Here is a 16,388-nt window from a genome sequence, read left to right on the forward strand (position 1 = left end):
AGATCTTTCTCCTTTTTAATGCCTTTATTTAAAAAATTCAGCTCAGGTTGGGGAGAAACGACAGGTCGCCCGCACTCCCGCTGCTCCCAGGAGTGGCACGGAGGAGGAGGATGATGCAGCTGTGCCCGCTGGTATGCAGGCAGAGCTGGGGCTTCCGTCCTCGAGGGAGTAGTGGGAATTCCGCTTTTTTGGTCTAACATTCCAGGTCCTCTTCCTAGCTGACATCCTTTCAGGTTAGGGTGAGGAGTAAAAAGGATCTTAGCAGGTACTGGATTAAGTTCCTCACCTTTAGACCTTACTTAGGTTTCATAATTCCATGTTGGCTTCTTGGTTTTAGGGGTTTTTTTCCTGGAAAATTGCAAAATTTGGTGAAATGCATTCTCATCTGCATACTAGCTCTGATGTCACCTCCTCCTGCTACCTGCAGGCTCCTGGGAAGCAGCAGGGGGACAACTGCGCTTGATTTCTAACCATTAACAGGTAATTGAAGAAAAACTATTAACAAGAGGTGATTGCAACATGAAGCTATCAACAACAAATAGTCAACCCTTCAACTCTCAACAACTGGCCCAACCGGTTTAACTTTGCAGCCTTAAAAAAAATGGATAATTTGTTGGGGCGAACACCCCAGGTGTGGAGACACGAGGCTTGACTCCATTTCAGAAGGCTGATTTATTATATATTCTATTAAAATACTACATTAAAACTATACTAAAAGAACAGAGAGGAAAAAATGACCAGAAGGCTACAAAGAAGAAGAATAGAATGGAATGCATAACAAAAATCTTGTGACTGCTCACAGGCTCAACACAGTTGGCTGTGATTGGTCATCAAGTGAAACCAATCCACATGGACCAATGGAAGATGCACCTCTTGCATTCCACAGCAGCAGATAGTTATTGTTTACATTTCTTTCCTGAGGCCCTCAGCTCCTCAGGAGGGGAAAAATCCTAGGAAAGGATTTTTAATAAAATATCATAGCTACAGATAACTTTTTTACTCATAACACCAGGAGAAGACCAGGGAATGCAGGAAGCCTAGACTAAGGAGCTCCTCTGTCTCCAAGCTGATCCAAACCAACAGACGTACTCAGATAAGCACCAGGGGACCACAGTGCACGCACAAAGGAGAAAAGTTCAAAAGTTCAGTCATGACCAAGACCACAGCCTTCGGCCTCAGAGACCACCAAAGACCCCAGTGTGACCACCACAGGAAACAACGCGTGCCCAGAAGGGCGTGGATCTCATCGCCATGGGAGGGGAGGACAGGCGGGGCCAGGGGTTGAATGTGCATGAAGAGATTGTGTAATGCATTGCATATGGAACAGGTTTGTGAACAAAGATGTGGCTCGGACCAGGGCTCGGGGCACAAGTTTTCACAAGAGCCATCTCACCTGTGCCAGGCCCTGACACGCATCCCCACTTCATAACTACATCAGTTTGTGGAGTGGCGCTACAGGACATGAAATGTAACAACGCAGACACGCATCTCTCCAAGGTAAAAAAGGGGGCAGTTGAATTTCTGACTCCAACATTTACAGATTTCCAAAAGTGACAGTGGATTGGAGGGTGAAAGTGCCACTTCTCCAATGACAACAGTCCATCAAATTTCTCCTCCTGCAGAAAAGAATGCATAACAATACGTTATTTGCATAAAGTGTGTGAGAAAGTTTGTTACAAGAATGTAAACATCAGAAGGCTGAGAAGAACTTGTCCTAGGGTGAGGTTATGATGCTTGCATCCCCAGTCGTGTGTTCTGTTAATGCTGGATATTACGTACTGTGCCTTCACGACTGGCCCTGAAGAGCAAGGTTTGTTTTGGTTTGTTATCAGCCTGCTCCCCCACGGCTGGCAGGACAGACAGACAGCTCAGTTCATAATGCAGCTTTTGCTTTTTGCTTTGCTTGCTGTTGCTTGCTTTGCTCTTGCTTCTGCTGTGCTCCTGCTTTGCTTTTGCTTTTTGGCTTCTGCTTGTTAGTCAGTTTAGCTAAGCAGTACAGATTTTTCCCTGGACTGTTTTTCCTTTCCCTTTTTGAAACCACTCACACCTGCTCCAGACTGGGACCTGGGAAACACCGAGAGTTTGCATCCTGTGGCCTGCAGCAGCCATCCCCAGCGCCGGAGGGAGCGACAGCAGAGCCACCACTGCCAGGAAAGACTTTCTGAATTTGTCATCCTTTTCAGATGGGTGAAAGCATTGTCATCTGGTATTGTTCATTTTGTGTGCTGGGGGTGTTTTGCCTGTCAAATAAACAGGTTCTTTCCACTTCTCTGCAAGGAATCCTTCCCGAACTGCTGGGGGGAAGGGGCCATGTGGGTTTGCTTTCTGGGGGGCCCCTTTGGAGGTTTTCTCCCAGAGTGACCCTAATCCAGGACAGATCATTAAAAACCAGGGCGACAGTGGAGTCTATTTATTCTGCATATGGCTTCACTGTGACCAGCGGTGGGAAGGGAAGGGAAGGGAAGGGAAGGGAAGGGAAGGGAAGGGAAGGGAAGGGAAGGGAAGGGAAGGGAAGGGAAGGGAAGGGAAGGGAAGGGAAGGGAAGGGAAGGGAAGGGAAGGGAAGGGAAGGGAAGGGAAGGGAAGGGAAGGGAAGGGAAGGGAAGGGAAGGGAAGGGAAGGGAAGGGAAGGGAAGGGAAGGGAAGGGAAGGGAAGGGAAGGGAAGGGAAGGGAAGGGAAGGGAAGGGAAGGGAAGGGAAGGGAAGGGAAGGGAAGGGAAGGGAAGGGAAGGGAAGGGAAGGGCTGTGTAGCCTCAGGGTCCGACAGGGCTGGTGATCAGCCCCAGAGACACAACAACCCAGGTGCAACCAGACTTGATTTCCAGGTCAAAACACTCGGCATAGCTGGCCTGGACTTCCCTGTAGGGCACGTGGGGGCTTTGGAGTCCCCCGTAAGGTGCACGAGGGGGTGGGGCCCCTTGTGACACACCCAGGGATATTTTAGGTTTCCTCTGAGGCATGGAGATCATCGGGGTCCACTTCAAGTCATGCAAGGGATTTGGAATCCTGTGTGAGGCATGTAGAGGGTTTGGGATCTCTCCCAAGGTGTGCAGGGTGCTGGGATGTCTCCTGAGGCACATGTCGGGGTCCTGGGGTCTCATTTTCCATGTAGAATGGGCTGTGGACTCTCGTAAGCGTGCAGGTGCTTTGTGTTCCTCCTGCTGTACACAGTGGGGCTGGAGTGTCTGCTGAGGCACGCAGGGGACGGGGACCTCCGGCAGTCCCTCCCGGGCCCGTGCAGCTCGGGGCTGCCACGGCCCAGGGCCAGCCGCCGTGCCGGGATGGCGGTGGCGAGGCGCCGAGGCGGAGCTGCCCCGCCGGGTCACGCTGCACCGGCACGGCACGGGCGGTGCTGAGCGCCGGGCAGTCGGCACCACCAGCCCAGGGGCCACAGCCCCGGCCCTGCCTCTTTTGGGGCCGGGCACAGACAGCCCCGTGGGACGGGCACCGCTCAGCGCCTGAGGGGACGGAACAGATGCCAGAGGAGCCCCAGGAGCCCTGGACAGGGCCCTGGCGTTGCCCGCCCGGCTCCCCCGGGCCTGTGGCCATCCCGGGCAGCAGGGGCTCGCTCTGGGCCGTGCTCTCCCCGGCCAGCGGGGCTCCGGGCCAGCACCCGGCTCCTGCCACTGCCCTGAGAATGCTGAGGGGCTTTCGCGGCGGAACTGAACTTGACAGGGACAGAATTCATAGGAGACTTGTTCTGGCCTTTTACAAGGTTAACTGAGAAACAACTTAAAATCCCAGGCTAAATCGTCTGCTTTAACGTGTGGGGATTCCTTCAAGACCCTTCCTAATTCCCGTGGTGCCGGGCCGGGCCACGTCCCAGCGAGCAACAAGACACAGCAGCTCGATGGATGCAGCACGGCTGGCACCAGGGAAAGGAGTCAGTGTCCCTACAGCTGCCTGCTCTGCCTGCACGGCTGTCACACAACAGCAATGTTACAGAAGGAACAGGCATTTTTACATCCTCACGACCGTGTGATCTTTGGTCCTGGCGGTGGATCAGAGAGAAAAGCCAAATGTGACAGAGTAAACGTGACTCTAGGAGAGGGATGCCTCAGCAGAGGGTCTGGGGACCTGTGGTGCCAGCCAGTGGCCCGGCACTCGGACACAGCAGCAAGACCCCAGACTATCACACTTCACCTGGGAGGGTAGAAAAGCTCAGGGCTTCTTTGTTCAAGGTCCTCCAGAGGCACCAGCTGAAGCTGCCACAGTTCCACCTTGATAAAATTGTTTAAAAAGATCCAGAGGTCTGACACTCTGCTGTGGAGGACATTCCACATGTTATATTTGCCCAATTATCCAATTTTAAAAGAAGCCACAAAAACAACCAAACAAAATGAAACGAAACAGCAATTTGAATTATGTAGCTTAATATATATACAATTGAATACATTCAAAATATTGACAGTATCATTTGCTGGAAGTAACGAATAATTTGGTCCTGATAATAGCGTATAAGCAAAAATAACCATGCGGGGTATGCGTGGGGTACGGAGTGCAGGGCTTTTGGATCCCCGTCACCTCACGTACTAGCGTGTCAAGCCAACATTCCCCTTTTTATGCTGTATGTCATTACCATCTCCTCCCATTTTCAATTCATCACACTTGTATCACTGCCCTCATCATCACCTTTACCACGCATGCTCCACACTTCTTTAAGTAAGTTGTACCACTGTTTGGGGATCTTCTTTGAGGAAGGCCTCTCCTCTTCCTCCATGTCCTGTAGTTCACCTTTTGGATTACACATGCGCACCAAGCTGCTACAGTATAAGCCAATACTGTGTTCTAACATTAAAGCAGTGGATCTCATATAATCAACATTTTCCTGGTGTCCAACCAAATTCTCCTCTCTTCCACTAAATTTAATCATAGTTATCTCTTGCTTCCTCCTGTTCTGAACATCTGCAGGAGACCTGTAGGGAGAGGGATAAACCCTCCTCTCCCTTTCTTGCTTGGCATTACACCTTTAACTGTTTTATTATTTCCAAATATTAATTACTTTATTAATATTGATTACTCTTTCAAATTTGTCAGCATGAATGATATCTATTTACCACACACAGTTCTCATCTTTTGGGCATTTAGGAGCTTTTCATTTTGCTTTGCACCCAAGAAAAATATACCCCCAAATGTGCACAAATAACTCCTTTCGCATATCCTCCTTTTCAGCTGGTTTTTCCATTTTTCTCTGCTATCTTGTCCTCATCTTTCCACAAGTCCTGTGTCTATTCAAGTCCAGCCTGGGACCGTGCACGCATTTGCTTTAGTTCTGTAGTGATTTATGCCCAGCCATCCTGCCAACCACACCCATTTCAATGTTGCAACAACCTAACTCTGGGCTGCAGTATGTGAATCACACTCTGCTGTGTGAGATGGCAGAGCACCAGAGCAGGCTCTGAAGAAGGGGCATTCGGTACATTAGTGAAGTGAGTGCTGGAACCTGGGCTAGCTCTTAGAACTCCGGCACTACGGCAGGAGTCGGGAACTGCCTCGCTATGGGGATTTACCAGAGGCAGAACCTGTAGTGCCACTTGCTCTCCAGTGCCAGACACAAGCCACGACAGGGACGAGGCACAGGAGAAAGGAGGAGGCGTCCCGTCTTCAGGTTCCGCAAGGAACACCTTAGTGCAGGCGTAGAGAACAGGATGAAAAGCTCCTAGCTGTACTGCCCAAGGGGTTTTGTACACATACAAGTCATGGGGTGGATGCAAACAATGAACCAATAGGGAATGCTCAGGAGAGGAGTGAGGGGATTACATCAAGTGTCTGGGGCCAGTTGGGGTAGGAGGGTGGAGAGGATGGGTCACAAGGGCCAATGGGGCTCCCAGGAGTAGGGGAATTCCAAAGGGGAGTTTCAGTCAGGGATTGGCCCAAAGGTTTGGGAACCAAGGGGCTGGGTTGCCTTGACAGGCAGGGAAAGAGCTGGAACAAGGGGTGGGGAAGGGCACGAGGGACAGTTTGGAGGGAGGGTAAAACCCACAGGTGAACCAAGTCAGGAAAAAAAATGGGGGATAACAGAGCCCTTAAACAACACTTAAAATGAAATCAATAAAATAAATTTGAACTGCAACAATAAGAGCATCTTGAGGGACGCAGCCTGACCAGCAATGTCAGCAGGCAAAAGAAAGGTTTTGCTAAGCAATGGCCCTTTGATGAAGCAAAACATTTACAATCAGGGCAGTCCATTCATGCGGACGGGCGCACACTCTGGGGGTAGAGCTGAGGCCATGAGGTCACAGCAGGGCTCTGGGGTCACAGCAGGCTGAGCTCTCAGCAGGCCCTGAGGTCACAGAGGTGCCAGAGGCGCCAGAGCCCCGTGGTTGCAGAGCAGCACAAGGAGCCAGCACTCAGTCCCTGAGCACAATTGTTGCGGCAGCAGCGGCGGTGGCAGCAGCGGTGCTGACGTTGGGACAGCGGTGTCGGGACAGCGGTGGCAGCAAGAGCTGCGGGACTGGCGGAGGACAAGGCACCATGGCCCTTGCTCTGCGCCTCCTACTCCTGCTGCTCCTGGCCGTGGCCCTGCCTGCCAGGGCTGCCCAGGCTGCTCCGCTGCAAGCGCGGCGAGCAGGTGAGCCGGCAGCCTGGCTGCCCTTTCCCGGGACAGCGCTCCCTGCTCCCTGGGAAGCGCTGGGGATGGTTTTGCCCCGGGCTTTTGGGAGGGTTTCCTCTGTGGGAGGGAGAGAGACCCCACGGGCCCTGGGCTACTCCAGCCACCCCTCCAGAGATGTTGCAAAGGGCCTGCAAAGAAGTTGGAGAGTGACCAGGAGCCAGCCCAGAGCTCCCCAGGCCCTTGTGCACCTTTGGCCATGTCCATTCACATCTGGCTCCCACAGCCTTACCCAACACCCCTGCATTGCCCAGTTCCCTGTGGCAGAAGGGGATCCCAGCACACCATGGAAATGGTTCTGGTCTCTGCTCCCTTCTAGCCTGGAATCGTGACATGGATTTTCAGGAAGTCCTGATGAATGATGGTTTGAAGTTCCTGGAGGATGCTGGAGGCAAGTTTTCATTCTGCCTTTCCTTAGTGAATAATAAGGGTCAGTGCAACAGAAGCTCACTTATAAACCATTTCCCTTAACAAAATCTTAAGATTAAAAGAATCTGGAAACCTTGCCCTGCTCCCTTCTGGAGGCCTGAGGGCTCCCACAGGATCACTGTCAGTGGGAGGAAGGAGTATTTAGCTTTCAATCTTCCTCCCGTGTGCTGTGCCAGTGTGTCCTTCCGTGTGCTCTGTGCAGTCACAGAGAAGAGCAGAGAGGGAAGGGGCCGGGCCCAGGGCTGTGCCCCGGGGCTGAGCCTTGTGGGCAGCCTGAGGATCTCCTGCAGTGCCACAGGAGCTCTTCTGTCCTGCCTTTCTTTGCAGCTGAACCTGCCGGTGAAGGGCCCACATCCAGGACAGAGGCTCTGGGAGATGCTGAGGGTAGGTCAAGGCCTTTCCCCTGGGAGAGCTGCCAGCTCAGAGCCCAAAGCTGGGCCAGGGAGGCAGCGCTGCAGGTGCCAGCACAGAACCATGCACGTGTGTGCCCTCGCCCTGCACGATCCCCTCACCGCTGCTGCGGCTCAGTGGTGCCCGTGCAGATCAGCAGAGATGGCAGAAGCTTCTGTGGCTGTTGAGTTACAGGTGTGTCTGCAGGGAGGACTTCTCAAGCTCCAGGGCTGGATGCTTGGCCCCAACCCAGCTCCCATGGCAGGGGTGAGTAGTGTGTCCCTGCTGACCCCACAGGCTGAGCCCTGCTTTTGTGGGATCCATTCCTGGGAAATGGAACTACTTTCTCTTAAGGTCCTCCGACAGGAGAAACCAAAGACATGGCAGGCAAGAAATTCCAGGACCCATTAGTAATCATGTGGCAAATGCTGAAGGAACGTCTGCAGAGAAGACAAGGTGGGTGCATTTCCCTCATTCTTCCCCTGGGTCTCAGCAGCCGGGGAAGACTTTGGCTGCACATCTGGACACGCCGTGCCTGGCACAGCTGGAAGGGATCCATGGCAGCCTCGCTGCCCCGCTGCTGCTTTCACGCCCTGCAGGGCTGTTTCCCAGCCTGGCCTGGCTGCAGCTTCTGCCCAGCCTCTGCAGGAAGGCATTTGGCATCAGCTGACAGACAGCCCAAACTGGACCTCCGGACATGCCCACCCTCACATGCCCTGCACTTCCTGGTGTCCAGGCAGATCAGATGTTGGGGCTCTTTGGGGAAGGAAGCAGCCTTGGGTTGTCCCAAAATCCTGGGTGTTTTCTGATCCTTATCCATTCCTTTCACAAGTGATGCCTCCTGAAATTGTCCCCTTCCCCATTCCCAGTGAGGAATGTTTCCATCTGATCCAGCTGTCTCTTTTCCATTTTCCAGAAATGAAAGGAGAGCCTGTGCAGAAGGAAGCATTTCCCAGAGGAAGCAGTGGTTCTGTGCCAGCCTCTGCTGCAGGAAGGGAGGCCATGCCAGGCACAGACACAGGAGGTAATTGCTGTGCCTCTGGGCCTGAGCCCTGCTGAGGCTTGAGCTGCCCTCTCTGCTGCTTGGTAGTGCGGGCACAGCCTGGACTAGAGCGGCACAGCCCAGGGGAATTATCCCGAGCAGGCTCAGGGCACTCGGGTCCTGAGCAGTCCTGGCTGGGGTCCCTCCATGGGAGACATGTCCTGAAACCTGGCAGCGACTGCACGGGGTGCCCACGGTGGGGAAAGGACAGAGGGGGAGAGCAAGGCTCCAGTGTGTCCTGAGAGGGCCTGGCTGTTTGCCCTTGGGATCTGGGGGGTGTCCCAGCAGAAGGACGGCAGGAGGGAGTGTAGGAGGGAGGGATAGCTGTGGCACTGCCTGCTGCAGTTTGCCCCAGGGCTTTAGGGAGGATTTTCTGTGAGTTTGAGGGAGAGAGCCCCAGGAACCTGGGCTACTCCAGCCACCCCTCCCAGGGATGTTGCTGAGGGCAGGGAAAGGGTGTGGAGAGTGATCAGGAGCCAGCCCAGAGCTCCCCAGGCCCCTGTGCACCTTTGGCCATGTCCATTCCCATCTGGGTCCCATAGCCTTACCCGACCCCCTTACAATGCCCTTTTCCCTGTAGCATTAGGGGATCCCAGCACACCATGGAAATGGTTCTGATCTCTGCTCCCTTTTAGACTGGAATCGTGACATGGGTTTTCAGGAAGTCCTGATGAAGGATGGTTTGAAGTTTCTGGAGGATGCTGGAGGCAAGTTTTCATTCTGCCTTTCCTGAGTGAATAATTAGGATCAATGCAACAAAAGCTCATTTATAAAGCATTTCCCTTAACATTATGTAAGGGCTGAAGGATTCTGAGAATCTTTCCCTGCTCCCTTCTGGATCCCTGAGGAATCCCACTGGATCGCTGTCAGTGGGAGGAAGGAGCATTGATCTTTCAGTCCTCCTCCCGTGTGCTGTGCCAGTGTGTCCTTCCGTGTGCTCTGTGCAGTCACAGAGAAGAGCAGAGAGGGAAGGGGCCGGGCCCAGGGCTGTGCCCCGGGGCTGAGCCTTGTGGGCAGCCTGAGGATCTCCTGCAGTGCCACAGGAGCTCTTCTGTCCTGCCTTTCTTTGCAGCTGAACCTGCCGGTGAAGGGCCCACATCCAGGACTGAGGCTCTGGGAGATGCTGAGGGTAGGTCAAGGCCTTTCCCCTGGGAGAGCTGCCAGCTCAGAGCCCAAAGCTGGGCCAGGGAGGCATCGCTGCAGGTGCCAGCACAGAACCATGCACGTGTGTGCCCGCGCCCTGCACGATCCCCTCACCGCTGCTGCGGCTCAGTGGTGCCCGTGCAGATCAGCAGAGATGGCAGAAGCTTCTGTGGCTGTTGAGTTACAGGTGTGTCTGCAGGGAAAACTTCTCAAGCTCCAGGGCTGGATGCTTGGCCCCAACCCAGCTCCCATGGCAGGGGTGAGTAGTGTGTCCCTGCTGACCCCACAGGCTGAGCCCCGCTTTTGTGGGATGCATTCCTGGGAAATGGAACTACTTTCTCTTAAGGTCCTCCAAAAGGAAAGACCCAAGATACTGCAGCCAAAAAGTCTCATGACTCAGATGAATTCCTGAGACAAACACAGAAGGAAGCACCCGGAGGACAAGGTGGGTGCCTTTCCCTCATGCTTCCCCTGGGACTCAGCAGCCGGGGGCTTTGGCTGCACATCTGGACACGCCGTCCCCGGCACAGCGTGAAGGGATCCATGGCAGCCTCGCTGCCCCGCTGCTGCTTTGACGCCCTGCAGAGCTGTTTCCCAGCCTGGCCTGGCTGCAATTCCTCCCCAGCCTCTGCAGGATGGAATTTGGCATTAGCTGACAGGGTGCCCCAACTGTACTGTGGGCCTGATATCCCCTGCCATTTCCCAGTCTCTGAGAAGATCAGGCGGTGCAGCTGTTTGCACAAGGGAGTGCACTGGCCTAGCCCCAATTACCTGGGCTTTTTCCTGATCTTTATCTGTGACTTAGACAAGCATTGCCTCCTGAAGGTGCCACCTCCCCAGTAGGCAATATTTCCATTTGATCCAGTTGTCCTTTTTTTCCTTTTTCAAGTGATGGACCAAAAGGCTGTTCAGGAGGAGGAACACTCAGGGAGAAGCAGTGGCTCATTGGCAGCCCCTGCTGCGGGAAGGAAGGCGATGCCAGACACGGGCACAGGCACAGCAGGTAATTGCTGTGCTCGCTCAGCCCTGGCCGGGGCTGTGTGGCAGCAGCTCTTCCCCCAGGGCCTGCCCTTGCCCGGCCCGGCAGCAGCCAAAGCTGGAGGCGCCTGGGCTTCCAGGCCTCTGGAGCTGGTTCAGAGCCCCGGGGAAACGGGACTGGTGCAGCAAGGTCCCTGGCGCTGCAGCTGCTGCGGAGCTGGCCCTAAGTGCCCAGAGGCCCAAGGCACAGGAGCAGCCCCGAGCGAGAGCCCTGCCACCAGCCCAGGGCCAGAGCCAGCCCTGGCTCCCGACTGGGCAGGGGCTGCGCTGGGTCCTGACAGGGCCTGAGCCTGTCCCCTGGGGCTGGGGGTGCTGTCACGGGTCAGGGAGGGCCAGGGCTGGCATTGGCTGCTCAGGGATGGCTTTGGCCCGTGTCCCTAACAGCAGCCACTGCCCAAGCAGCTGCACTGCCCCCGGGCTCTCCTCCCGGCCTGCTGGGCTTTGTTGGCTGGCACAGCCTGTGCCCAGGGCCGGCAAGGTGCCTGCAGGCCCCAGCTCTGGGGGAAACAGAGAACGTCCTGCCCGTATCCACCGTGCTGCCAGCTCAGCAGTGCAGCACAGCACGGGCTCACGCTCCCCATCGCTCCCACAGATGCAGCCGGCACCACAAGACCTGTTACCGATGCCCAGGATGGCCTCGGAAGGGGTTTCTGTCAGGGAACAGTCTGCTGGCTAGGGTTACTGGGAGGCGTGCTTTCTTTGGAGCTTGTCTTCATGTTGGGCTGCTTTGGAATCGGGTATTCCTGGAAGAGAAAACAGTGAGTGTTTTGTTGCTCTCCCCCTCAAACAGCTTCTTTTGAAAGTCTAACGTGGTCAGGGAACATTCCCATTGAGACTGCAGTGGGGTTGTGGCCAGTCCATGATTGTCCAAATAACTCTGCTGAGGGTTCTGCTGCTGCCCAGTGCTTCCATTGGCCTCTCAATTGCTGGGCCTTGTCCTGGGGGGCCCGCTGGGGCTGCAGCCAGTGCTGGCTCCCACTGAGTCTGCCTGGCCAAGAGCAGCCCCAGGGGCACGGGGCAGAGGCAGAGGGAGGTGGGGAGGAGAAAGAGCAGGGCTGAGTTTGCTCTTGAAAGGCAGAGGCGCTCTGGGGCCCGCTCCTGGCCAGGGACCCTGCCCAGAGCCGTGCCCTGCTGGCCGGGGCCTTGAGGGGCCGCTGTCCAGTGGGGCCCAGCTGTGCCAGCAGCTCCAGCCGTGCTGGGGAGCCTTGCCAGCTCTGGGCCCTGCTGTGCACGAGGGTCCCTGTGTGCCACTGGCAGCTGGGGCCTCAGCCACCTCCTCTCTGCACAGGAGCGCCTTGGGACAGGAGTTGGAAGACGGTGGCTGCACCTCACACCGACAGCGTGAGCAGCTTCTCCAGCAGCAGTAACGGCCTGGACAGCCCTCTCAAGTGTTCTGTGAAGAGGACCCCAGAACAACCGTCGACAAGGAAGCCTCTTATTGCCCCGTAGATCCCACTGCCAACTGCTCTCCCCATTGGCCTCCCCAAGCTGCCTTCATTCCTTTTTTTATCTCAGTCTGTCCCATCCCAGCCAACCCGAGTTCCGCTAGGGACCCCAGGACCAGCCCAGCACCTTCCAGCACCTCCTCAGACCAACACATCCCTTCCCCTGCCCCTGAGCCCCCTGGCCTTGCCCTCTAGGCAATACTGAAGGTGACACCCCACCCCACCCCACCCCACCCCACCCCACCCCACCCTCCCCCCCCCTCCAACTCCCGCTTGCAGGGTAGGCAATGGCCCATTCCTGTGTTGAAATAAAGAGATGGATTTGTGTCCTAGTTTGAAAGCAAAACCAGTGAGAGGCTCCAAGTCAGAAATACAATTTATTAGGAAACGGGAAAAAAAACTAAAATACATGCAATAATACAAAAGAAAAACCACTGACAGGGTCAGAATACAGCCTGACACCCTGCTAGTTAGGGTGGTGGTAGCAGTCCAGATGAAATGGACTTGTGGAAGTGGTGATCCTGTCGAAACAATCTGGTAGCTCTCATCCTCTGGAAAAGCAGTGGGTAAGGGCGGCGGTTCCTCTGGGAATCCAGTGGAGAGACTGCTTGTTGTGTCCCAAAACCCAGATTATATCCAGCTGGGGATGCTTAGCTCCTCCCCCATGGGCAGAGCATCTCACAGTGGGCTGATATCATTCTGCCTCATGCTGTGGGTCCTTGATTAGCCATGAAACAGAAATGGCTCTGGGAGGGAGTTATCTCTGAGTCATGTGGCAAGACATTGATGGGCCCATTAACAGGAGATAAAGAAGAAACAATGCCCCTCCTGGTTTCAGCAGCTCTTCAGGATGGCATTAGAATACATCTTTACACTGCAACCCAGGACAAGCGGTCACCCCAGTGTCCAGGTGGCAGCAGCAGCAAAGCCCACCCAGCACCAGCACTGACTGAGCTCCATGCCCAGGAGGAGCCGTGGATGCCCACGGTGTGGGCAGGCAGAAGCCAGGCAGGGGCTGCTGTTGAAATGGAGGTTTTGGGGGGTTCAATTAAGTTAGCAATATGGACTAAGCATTTAAATTTTAAATTGTAGAATTATGTGTTGAATTTTAACCTTTTACTTAAGAAACCTCTGCCATGGTACAAAGGGCATAGGAAAATGCAAATTTCTGAAGCTTCTTGCTATGAAGGACAATACCAGCGTAATAAATAGGGCAGGAGATCTTTCTCCTTTTTAATGCCTTTATTAAAAACATTCAGCTCAGGTTGGGGAGAAACGACAGGTCACCCGCACCCCACTGCTCCCAGGAGTGGCACGGAGGAGGAGGATGATGCAGCTGTGCCCGCTGGTATGCAGGCAGAGCTGGGGCTTCCGTCCTCGAGGGAGTAGTGGGAATTCCACTTTTTTGGTCTAACATTCCAGGTCCTCTTCCTAGCTGACATCCTTTCAGGTTAGGGTGAAAAGTAAAAAGGATCTTAGCAGATACTGGATTAAGTTCCTCACCTTTGGACATTACTTAGGTTTCTTAGTTCCATGTTGGCTCATTGTTTTCAGGGTTTTTTTCCTGGAAAATTGCAAAATTTGGTGAAATGCATTCTCATCTGCATACTAGCTCTGGTGTCATCCCCCCCACCCTGCTACCTGCAGGCTCAGGTGAATCAGCAGGGGGACAATTGCGCTTGATTTCTAACCATTAACAGGTAATTGAAGAAAAACTATTAACAAGAGGTGATTGCAATGTGAAGCTACCAACAAGAAACAGTCAAAACTTCAACTCACAACAACTGGCCCTACCTGTTTAACTTTGCAGCCTTAAAAAAAAAGGACAACTTTTTTACACATAACAGTCCCCCCTTTTTTTCTTTGATCAGGCTGAAGCTTAAGCTTGCATCAACTTGCAATTTTTGGCTCATTAGCATAGAATTTCTTATAATTTTTATATTGATTATAAAATTCCTGAGCACTTTGGTGATCATAGTTACTCAATTTCATTCCTTTTTTTGGTTTTTTTCAGGTTAATTTCTTTAGAGATCCGTAGGTTATTCTGTACGGCAGATGTCACTATTTTAAATAAGCAGGGAAATAAGAAGAGCAAACTAACATGTGTACACACTGTGAAGAAGGCTTTAGTTTTCCAACCTCTTTTGAAAGTCCATGGGTTATCCCACAAGTGGAATCCAGTGCAGGAGTCCTTTCTTGATTTCTTACATATGCTAGTTTTCTTATTTCGTTTAAGATGCTTCAAACGACTGCTACAACTAATTTGATTTGATAAATTACTGTTTTGGTTTAGGTGAGTTGGTCATTAATATGATTAAGAGCTAATGCGGTCTGATTAGATATTATCTCTAATACTGCTTGTAGCTTCCTAATTTTGTTTACTATATATTGCTTCTTCCATTTGGTTTTTCTTAAATCGCTGTATATAGGAACTGTTCAACTTGATCCAGATTCTTTGGGTAATATAAAGAAAGCTTGTTTTATAATCCTAATGATGCAACTGCCAGACCAGTCTCTTGGCAATTTAGTGGATGCTGTAGTAGCATAGATCCAAAACAGGTGTTTAGGGGTCTCCCGAAATGTATGATTAGTTTCTGTTGGGCCCTCCCAATATTTAGAAATTTCTTTCATTCTCCAAAAGAGGTTTATCTCTTTTTTATCATACTCATAAAGTCTATATGTTTTATTGTAAATGCACTTGTTCTCTTTTTTCTTAACAGGCCAAATTCTATTTGGATCTCTTGGGATCCACCGCGTAGCAGAGTCTTTTACTGCTAAATACCTTTTACAAGCCATTCTTCCTACTGGCGTACTGTACCCCTTCCTTTCCTTAACATACATTCTTCTCTTATTAGATTTTTACTTGGGGGTGTTGCTAAATGGTCTTGTTCTCTTCTTGCTTTTACTATTTCTTTTCCTCTGACCAGATTTACCAGGCTTGCTTCAGTAGCATCATGTTCAAAGTACCACCAGGCCTCTTCTACAGGGTGCTCTGCCAGGAGTTGCTGCCTAAAGGTGGCGGTGTTCCGGGCCATCCAATAGATTTTCTCATTCTCTTGATAAAAGATCAACTGGGAGAGGTTAACACAATTACGGCTTGTAATTGGTGTGGACTCTCAACAAAGAACTTACTTCTTCTTCCTCACAGAGGGGTTGGTAGTACTCACTGCATGGCTCTCTTGGGCTCCCCAGAGCACCACTAGCAATGAAAGCCATTATTACTACCCTTCCCAAGAGTCCGGTATGGGTCATCTTGCACAGCCTGCCCACCCGGCCTTGCTTCTTGGGGATTTTACTAAGGAGAAGTTCCCAAGCTCTTTAGAGTCTCTTCTATTTGCTTCCCTGGTTAAACCTCTCTTGATCTGTCCTTACTGATTTGGTCTCTCTTAGGGGAGTACTCTGCAGAAGATTAACCCTCAGTCTTTGGTACTAAGTTGGGAGGACTTCACCAGAATTACCTATTAACAATTTTTAACTTTTACAAATCTCTTAAAACACTTTAGGATATGTTATGATTCTAAACTCTTTTCTTATGCAGTTCATCAGTCTTTTTGGCTCTTCCTTTTGAGTGTCAACTTTAAGTCTTTTGGTCCTTTTACAATGGTATACTCAGCTGAATTAACTCCTGATGTGGCTGAATCCTGTCCTGAGTTAGGGGGTGAGGGTGGTGTGGAATCTGATCCAATACCAGAGGGAAACACTGACCAATCTTGTCCAATGCTGGCGGGTGGGACTGGTCCTTTAATTCTCGTGATGTGGGTCCAACCCTTTTCTCTGGTCCGCACAGCTGAATTAGCGATGAGGAGTACCTGAAAGGGGCCTTCAAATTTAGGCATTAATGGTCTACTATTGCAGGATTATTTCAAAACCCAATCTCCTGGGTTAATGTTACGTGCTTTTCTGTCAAGAGGGGAGGTTTGGGGGAGGTATCCTCTTTTTCTAAGTCCTTCCAGGGTTCTTCCAATGACTTCTAAATATTTTCTGGTAGCTGCTTCTTCTTCCAAATAGTCTCCTGTGCTACAGGGTGTTAACAAGAATGGCAGTCCAAGCATCATTTCATAGGGTGAAATCCCTATATCAGACCGGGGTCTTGTTCTGATGCGCAAAAGCATTAGGGGCAAACACTTTAGCCAATTCATTTTTGTTTCTTCGATCAGTTTAGTTAATACTAATTTTTGAGAGTTTTGTTCATCCGTTCCATCCTCCCAGAACTCTGGGGGTGCCACGGAGTATGTAATCTCCATTTTATTCCTAAAACTTCAATTATATTTTGCAATGTTTGGGCCACAAAA

General features: G+C 52.1%; 1 protein-coding gene across 1 annotated transcript in view; it reads left to right on the forward strand.

The window, feature by feature from the left end:
• Positions 1–16,388, forward strand: part of LOC135291784 (uncharacterized) — a 72,011-nt gene that overhangs the window by 17,392 nt on the left and 38,231 nt on the right. Inside the window, exons 17-19 of the mRNA XM_064406047.1 lie at positions 7,783–7,884; positions 8,345–8,452; positions 9,106–9,177. Of these exons, the coding sequence (XP_064262117.1) occupies positions 7,783–7,884; positions 8,345–8,452; positions 9,106–9,177 (282 nt within the window). The remainder of the gene's footprint in view (positions 1–7,782; positions 7,885–8,344; positions 8,453–9,105; positions 9,178–16,388) is intronic.

This window comes from Passer domesticus, unplaced genomic scaffold (genome assembly GCF_036417665.1).
Source record: "Passer domesticus isolate bPasDom1 unplaced genomic scaffold, bPasDom1.hap1 HAP1_SCAFFOLD_117, whole genome shotgun sequence".
Lineage (NCBI taxonomy): Eukaryota > Metazoa > Chordata > Aves > Passeriformes > Passeridae > Passer > Passer domesticus.